The sequence below is a fragment of the Phytophthora sojae genome (assembly GCF_000149755.1).
Source record: "Phytophthora sojae unplaced genomic scaffold PHYSOscaffold_29, whole genome shotgun sequence".
Lineage (NCBI taxonomy): Eukaryota > Oomycota > Peronosporomycetes > Peronosporales > Peronosporaceae > Phytophthora > Phytophthora sojae.
This window is the reverse complement of record NW_009258143.1, coordinates 86,309-95,348: the sequence shown is the minus strand read 5'-3', so window position 1 is coordinate 95,348 and position 9,040 is coordinate 86,309. Positions and strand designations below refer to the sequence as shown.

At 49.1% G+C, this 9,040-nt stretch overlaps 1 protein-coding gene across 1 annotated transcript; it reads left to right on the top strand.

The window, feature by feature from the left end:
* Positions 1-2,850: 2,850 nt before the first annotated feature.
* Positions 2,851-3,867, top strand: PHYSODRAFT_248070 (hypothetical protein; the record flags this gene model as incomplete). The annotated part of the gene is made up of 2 exons (XM_009541704.1): positions 2,851-3,325; positions 3,611-3,867. Coding segments are annotated over 2 exons (732 nt in total), but the record flags the coding sequence as incomplete, so codon positions are not given.
* Positions 3,868-9,040: the final 5,173 nt, after the last annotated feature.

Here is a 9,040-nt window from a genome sequence, read left to right as displayed (position 1 = left end):
CCCCCAACCTTTTCTGAAAACTGAGTTTGATTCTGGTTTTTTTCCCTAAATGTCCAAATGTTTCATATTATAGTATTAAAGTTTGTAAACCGATTACCATTATGAGCGATTGTTATTCAATTTATTCTGTAAATAGACTTTTTACGCTATCCGTACTACGGGGCACCACGGATTCCGTTGTGTCTCACTCCCTTTAATAGTACCCCCCCTTGTAATAATCCCGCATCGTCAAACTAGGAAGGATGGACATAAGTTGGGCGCACTTCCTGAATTAAGGTTCTGCCAGCGTCCTGTACTAACAGGATGGCTACATACCAATTATAGCGATCCATTGCCATTATGAAACCACCGGGGAAGACTAGCTATCTACCAGGCGCTGTCCATTCGCAAACCAGCCGAGAAGCCCACGTGACACGAACGCAGCCCAACGTGCGAATATCCTTCATTGGACGTTAGCATAGCAGACATTTTCTACGCCATGCCGAGGGCTAGTTCAGATGAAGGCAGTCTAAACCGGCGAGCGCGAGATATCAACACCGTTCTAACCGAAGCGACGCAGAAGCAGACACGTCAAGACCCTCGCGATGCGTGGCAGCCGATCTACGAGATGCTTCTGGGAATAAAACCTGGGAGCAAGAGTGACGCAGGTATCGTAATGGATGCCATTTGCAAGTTTTGTGCCCGGTTCGGACGAGAGGAAGCCAAGCCTGCAAGTGCTCCCAGAATGCGGCTCAGATTGCGGGTATTTTGGCTTCACCGAAGAAGCGACGTAAGAAGACGAAGAAGCCTGGTGTTTTCACCTCTTTTGGATTGATAACCTCAAGTCGCACTTGAAGACGCAACATCCTAAGCGCTGGAAGGAGTACAACGCGCTCCCTAAAGATGAAAAAAGTGCGCGCAAAGTACTTCATTAAGGAGATGCCCATTTCCTCGTATCTGACCCAACCTTCTTTTGAAGTGCGGGTGCCAGCGGGTGTGATGGCTTTGCTGAAGTGCTTGTATTTTGACGATGGACACACAAGTCTGGACCCGCAATTCATCGAGTGTGACAACGGAGATTGCATCGTTCAATTTGCAGATCGCGACCAATTTGAAGTCATCGTGGAGTGTATCTCGAACTCTGTAAGCTACCGCAGCACCTCGGAGCTGTTTGTCGTGTTTGGCATGCGATTGATGAATATGAAGCTCGGGAAGCCATCTGAGAAGGTGGTTCGCGATTCGGTTCGGCTATTGACGGTCATCAATCTCACCGCTTTTGCAGAGATTTTTAAGCACGTATGGGGCTTTTCGATCATCGTTGATGGAGCTACACACCAAGATCGAGGCTACCTCGACGTACGTCTCTCGTTTGGATTAGATGGCGCTCTTCACAACTTCCACTTTCTCGCTATTCCCACCGGAACTCTATCGCACACCGGGAAAAACCACGCTGCGCTTGTCCTGACTTTTCTCAAAGCCCTCGGCGGCGATGCTGCGCTACAGAAGCTTATTGGGATATCTTCCGACGGCGCGGCCAACATGCTGGGTTGTAACAATGGGTTTTCCAAGAATGTGAAGGACGCCTGCAGAGCCGTCGGAGGGACAGGCATTGTCACTAACTGGTGCGGCAGCCATCAGCTAAACCTGATCATGAACCAATTGCTGATGGTTTTTGACAGCTATGTTGACTTTCGCTCGACCCTAGGCTCGGAGATTTCTTTCACGCATACGCACGAGTCTGTCAAACAACGAGTCGGGAGTTGTCCTCACTATGCTGAAACCCGCTGGGATTCCATCTATGAGTCCTGCAAGTTCTTGACACTCAACCGCAACGCCTTGGTTGCGCTGCAAAATGACAAGCATCGCTCGCTTTCGAGCAGGTTGTGGTGGATCGTTTTGGCTGTGGTCACGGATCTCGCGCGCTCAGCCAAGTTATGCTTTGAGCAACTGCAGTACAAACACGTCACGGTATCTGAGCAGTACGCGGCCCTCAAAAAGCTCGCGACAACGCTTCAGAACCGATTTGAGGAGAACGGCCCCGACGGAAAGCCATGCATAAGTGACGTGAAGACTGAGTTCGAGATATGTAAGGCGTCAGCGTTCTCAGGTGGACTCTACGAGATGCTTGATGTCCCGAGCCAGTTTGACTTGGTTCTTGTAGTTCGTGACGCTGTATAAGAATTTATTGACGGAGTTCTGGGCGTTACGTTGTCCGTCGAGGACACAGTATACGCCATGACGACTCCTAAAGAGATTGCTCTCATCACTCATGGCGCGTTTGCCGAGTTATTTAGCAGGCATGAAGACCGACTTACCAGGCAGTACGGTCATTCGGTGACAGGGAAAATTTGGGCGCAGCATCGTAGCTTGAAGGATGAGTATCAAGTCGATCGAAGGTTCAGAAACAATGTCGAAATTTATCCTTGGATTTTTCAGGTGCTAGTACAGCACACCACCAATTGCCATCGGCAACTTGAACCCACTGCCTGCCACACTTCCCGTAAAGCGCCACACTTCCCTAAAGCGACAAGGCCGAGAGCAACAATGCGCTGCGGGTGACGGCGGACGGCCACGCGGACGCCCGCCAACGGAAGGAGCTGCCTCACAAGGACGGCATCCGAGTGTACAAGGAGCGGTCAGCGACGCACTCTGCGACCGGCCCCACGTTGCCCTGCATCCCGTCGCTGCTGCTGCTCGGCTCGGTCGTGGGCAAGCTGGAGGACGTCATGTTCGTGGCGGCGGCCGCCCACGTTGCCCTGCATCCCGTCGCTGCTGCTGCTCGGCTCGGTCGTGGGCAAGCTGGAGGACGTCATGTTCGTGGCGGCGGCCGCGACCGACGAGCAGCTGAAGCTCACGTCCAAGTGTCTGCAGGATAGCGTGCTCGAGAGCAAAGTGGTGCAGTCCGTCGTGGCTCCGAGCGAGGAGCAGCCGTTCCGACACGTCGGCGTCAAGTGGCGGCTGCACAACAACGCGCGCGACTTTGTGTGCGTGGAAGCCACAGGCTTCGCCACGAGCAGCAAGGGTGAGCAGGTCGGCTTCAGCATCTCGCACTCGGTGGCGTTCTCGCAGATCCCGAGCTTCGACAAGTTCGGCGTCGAGCGCGCCAACATGTCGCTGTGCTGCCTGTTCCACCAGAAGACACCCGAGCTCGTCGAGTGCTACGCGCGCGGCTTCTACGACTTCCGCAGCGACAGCAACGAGCTCATGAACAGTCTGTCGGTCAACGCGGTGGCCACGCAATGGCTCAGCGTCTCCAGGATCATTGAATGCGCAGAGATGAAGAAGCTCGTGTGGCGTTTGCGCAAGAACTCGGGCCTCCCTCAACGGACCGATGACCATCGAGCCGGTAGAGGAGAGCGCGCAGCAAATCGGCGCTCGGACAAGGATTCACACGATCCTAAAAACGACATCCATCTCCAACTTGCTCTGCCCCTCCCGGCATCTCTGTTGCATGACTTGGCAGCGCACAGCACCCTCCCAGCTGCGACGAAACCCCGGATGAGACTGACCGCATGCACGTGCAAAAGTTTGCAACAATGCCGTCGACTCTTGTCACCACGAAGCCCACCACCATCGAACCAGCAGTCTCGCGTGCGTCTGCTTCGATCCTGCACTTGCCTCACTTGCGTAGCCTCTTTCCGAGTCATCTTCGAGCACGGGAACCCGCTTCATCGCGCTGCTGCCACATACTGGTTCAAAGAAGGCGACACCACGACGAGCTCGGCCACGATGATGTATCTCGTCAACCAGGACGCCCCAGCACGCCCCGCCAGCAGCGATGACTTTGCCTGCATGTCTTCGACTCAAAACAGCGAGCAAATTGAGCCGATCTCTTCTCCCACAAAGTCGACCTGCTCAAAAAGCCTTGCGTCCACGTCCACTGCGTAGATCCCAGAACTGCCACGAACGGAGCCGAAACCTGCCCGTTGCCGCTGCCGAGATACCTCGCCGAGCTCGCCCCGCCCTCCTCCACCTTGTCACACCGACCTCAGCCGCTCAACAGCTCCGGTTCGCGTCCACCTTGGAATCGTGGTCAGATCCCGGTTTTCAGCCGTCGCGCGAGAAAGAAGCGCGGTATCTTGGCTTGCCTGGATCACCCCTCCACTGTACCCACCCAGCACAACAGCGGTTACGCCGGGGGAGCTCTCTGGGCGGCAAAGCACGACGTGACGCTTCTTCCAGCGTCGTGTGGCTTGGGCGTTGCTTGTCCTGCTTCGCGTCCCCGGAGACGGCACTTGGTGGCAGAGGTCCGCCAATACCATAAAAAATTGTATTGCCAGCAGCATGACTCCATAATAAAGATTTCAATATAGCGGCAAGCAATAGTAAATATTGCCGTAATTTATATTGTATTGTTAGTTATTTCTTCATGTTCTTCTAACTCTCGCTCTTCTACCACTACTTCCCGTAGGCACGCCTATCTCGATAAAAATCTCTGCGATCCACAGGCCAAAACACGCCGAGCTCCTCCTCTTCAAAACGCGCAATGGCATCTTGTGGTAAATCTGACGCTGGCTGCCAAGTAGGACGGGGGTATCCAACCCAGCTCACAAAATAGTAGTCGTTGCCATCCAGATCAGTCTTTTTTGCATAAATAAACTCAAGGGTGTATACATTTGGCCCTTCAATGTCGGAGCTGTCACTCTCTGACGAAGTTGAGTCGCTCACAACAGCATTCGTAGGGGCACTTGGCGCACCGACGCTAGCTTGTTGGAGACCATTGTTTTTGGAGAATGCAATGTTGAAATGAGACGCTAGGCCGCCCGAGAATAGCGGCTGGGCTTCTCTACGAGTCTGCTCCTGACCGGTAATTGTATCGACGCTAGTGTAGTGTGGAGGACCCCATTGTTGATGTCATCGGTGGTGCCATGTGATGCCATCAAACGTAGATTTGTGGTGGGCCGCAGAACCGCACTTTTTTCATATTTATTGTCAATAATTGGGTCAATATCATATTGTATTGGTAGCTGGGATGTCCAATAATAAAGATTTTTATTGCAAACCCCAATTATTTATTGAATTGAAATATTTTTTTCCGACCTCTGCTTGGTGGAGTCACGACCTGAGCGTTCCTTGGTACATGTAGAAAGTGGTCGCTAGCGCCGAATCCCCTTCCTCCAGGCGCCGTAGCCGTCGTCTCCACCGCACGGCATCGCTCTGATTGCCGGGAAGATGTGGAATGCTTCCCGAGAGACTTTTGTGGCAACATTGCCCCCTTAACGCACTCCCAGAGGGAGCGGACCGGACATTAAAGTGGCAACGAGTCGCTAACCGGTATTTTGACAATCCTCTAACCGGTATCCTGGAAAGTTGACTTTTGACACGCTTCAAGTTCTGGTGAAGAGACCTTAGTAAGTCTTTTTGAAAATGGCTGTTGATACAGCCCATGTTTTCTAAACGGGTTAGGGTAGTCAACATACTGAAGGCTGTTGATACGGCCCATGTTTTCTAAACGGGATAGGGCGCTAAGAACCCTCTGAAGACCAACCCAGCGTTGAGCAGGGAATACCATGGCCAGCCACAGCACTGGGGTGAAGTTTGCAGGCTCTTCGTGCATCTCAAATGCCACTGGTGTCCATTTTGCTCAGACGCTCCCGATAGATTTGAGTCAATTTCACCCCCTCCAACCGAAAACATGTGTAAAAATTGTTTTGACGACTTAGGTATTTTTGAACGAATATTAGTTAATAGTTAAGGCAGATGAAAGCTTACTGACTTTTGGTGTGTATGTTTTTTCTGTCATTTACGTAATTAGTTGATTTAACATATCAGCTGTTATAGATAGGCGTTTTATACTAAAGATAGGCATTTTAGATGTTTCTTAAAATACTGCTCAAAATTTCTACTCTCCGTTTTATCATACCCCATTCCGTGAAAGTGAGCTGATTAGTGTGTTGTCCTCAAACATAGCCCATTCCAGAAATTCTGTTTCAAAACAAATATTTTATCGAAGAAGTTTTGGTAGTGATTGTGTATCGTGCTGCACGATATATACTTAAGCGAAACGTCTGGGGGCGTATTAGCAAAACATCTCCTAATATGAGGGGTGTTGGCCACAGTAATGAAGTATTACAATATCTTTACATGTCTTACAATATTAGGGGACCTGGGCCATGAGGCCCGGAGATTCGCAGTTCTCTTTGAGAAATACTTCAAGTAACTAGGAACAACGACAAGAAGAAAAATGCATTGTGGTCGTAGAAGAAGGAGGAGAGCGCTCCCTCGACGGTTTTTTGCTAAATGATGGCACTATTGTATCTGGTAAATCTCGACAAATGGTATTCAACTGCCCGCTCATCATGGATGGAGGCAAGGCAGGCGTAGCGGCGGTCACTGAGCTTGGGCCGCAACCACATTTATCTACGCGCCATATTGCTGTGAATCCGAAAAAATGTTCTAGGGGCACCCTTGATCTGGAGTCCGAACTTTACCTCATCCAGTACGAGGAATCAGTAGAGTTACGAGTCGTTAGTGGTGTAGTTTGGCATCAACAACGTAGTCAAGTGCTATACGGCTCGCACTTACAGCGAGTTGTACGTCGTAGAACACGATCACAAATTTAAGCCACTGTTACCGGGAGATATTAAGAGGAACTCCCATGTACTTGAACGTGCCCCAACAATATCAGGCCATCAAAAGAAGCGGTTTGCCAGTACTGGTAAAACACGAAGTCGTGCGGCAGCAAAAGAATGACGCTATGGGGTCTGCACACCGGCGAAGCGTGATCGGACAATTACGTCATTACCATTAATTCTTAGATAGTGTCATCCTTTGGCGAATGTAAACAATATTTGTCTACACTGTAGATTTATCAGATAGTGCCATTATCCGGCAAGAACCTGCAAACCCTAAAGTTAATACTTCTAGGCATGAATGTTTCTCACAAAGAAAAAAAACCGACGCAAGTGCACACACTCGGCGTCTGCGAAGGACCAGAGTTGATCTAGGCTCGAGCTAGCCTACGCCTGTGACTCGGCAGTAGCGTCAAATACCAGGTCGATTAGCTGCCTTTATTGACCTGATCAACTCCAGAACCATTGACCGCATAAACCTGAAGATTATAACATACAGCAGGCGGTCTTTGTCATACCTGAAAATACAACTCGGTCAGCGCTAAATACATTATTCTGTCAGGAAACGGCAATAATGCCTCCTACGGATCGGTGTTTTCATCCGCGTGCTTCGCTTGCTTTGTGCTGACGGTCTGATCTACTTAAAGTTGTCCCCCATAACCTACTATAGTTGGACAAATGCCAGAATATACTTGAACTTGAACTATTTTATTCCTCTAAAACGTTTACACTGGTGAGGAGCCGCAAAACGGAAGTTTAGGCACACGGGGGAAGATGCAATTTGCTGAAGAACCATGCTATAAATGTTGCATGGTGTTCGATCTGGTTTGATCGTGCAAATGACATCGAAAGGGCTCAAGTATGGACTTGATCGTGGTCTAGAAAAGAGAGTTCCGAATGCAACCGGTGCTCGATATGATTCTAGCGTATCCTGGCGTGCTGGGTGAGGAGAGTCTTCCATTTCGTTTGGCTGCCGGTATTTCCTACTAGTAGTGTGCTCCACAAACATGTTAGCGACAGAATGCTCTAACCCAAAGCTGCTTTCAAATGCGTTTGTATGTTTGAGCTCGATGACTACTGTAGAGTTCATTTAAATTTGATTAAAAAAGCCCCCCGAGTGAATTGGTGCTGGCATATTCCACGTACCACGCAGGAAACCCGTCGAAGTGATGAGACAATCAGGTCATTCTGCATTAGATGCAGCCAAATAGTGTCCCTTACATCACTTGCTACTGTGAAGAGGTTTCTCTTCACGATGGTACATTCCTCCATCTGAGCCATTCTCCACAAAAACCGCATTTCAGGCACACCAGCAATGTTGCAGGATATCAATGCTGACAACATGCTCACCTCACGCAACTTAAAAACGCTGGCCGTTATATTGCAGGATGTCAATGCTGCAAACTTTTCTGGGGCGGCCTAACACAGTTCTTCGAACTGCGAAGAACTGCGAATAAAATTCACTCAATGAAAATCTATGCGCAGCTGTAACGAGGTAAAAAAAATGCAGGAGTTATAAACACATCAAGAACACAGCATTTAGGGATAGTGAGCTTTTTTTAAACTGTGGGTCCAGACGATCCCTCGCTAGTAATCCCTAGGTAAAGAATACCCGCTCATCAGGAATATAAATGTGGCTCCCAACGATTTCTGAATGCCCGTCCTATACAAAGCCAAGTAATTATTTCCCCTCCCCCTCAATCGTAATAAGGAATAGAAAATCATAGAATATGAATGTTCTATGGCAAAAGTCCACTTTGTACAGGACGTCTGGAGTAGTCGACCAGGACACCAGCTCCTATCGTCTGTGTTTCCTTGCCGAATTCCAGTTAACGATTGCATTAGGTTTCGGAACCTTATTATACACCTTTTAGTTTCGTTCGTTCAAATACAAAGGAGCTGGGAGCTTGTCAACATTAGTGAGATGGGGCACAACAGTATCATGCCAAATTAGTTTGCTCTCAGTATCATTACCTACATCGTGTCCAACATCTATTACGGCATTAAACTCAAATAGACTTTATCCTGCTCGATGTTACCGAACGACGGTAGCGACGAAGGGATACATCGTTATCTGCATTAATTCCCTGCCCCCTCATCGATTTGAGCGCTATGCAACCAAAAGACTGCACCAATTTGTACCATGTATGTGGTACAATAGTGTGTACCACCCCAATGGTACACCCTACGACAAGAATACCCTCACCTAGGAATAAAAAGTGGCGACGCCATGACTACCGAGGGGATTGTCTGTGGATAATGCAAACACAATGTAAGTAATTTTTAAAAGCTGTAACGTATAATATCGAAAAGAGTTCCCCTAGCTGATAGAGCGCCCTTCAAATAGAGCGCTGTAAAACAGCGCGCTCTATAAAAAAATGTGCTATAAAATTGAGTGCGCTCAGTACTAACAAGTGGAGTGAAACACGAAATTCCAAACTGCACAAATAACTGTTGGAGCACCATACAAAGAGTAAAACAAAGTGTTG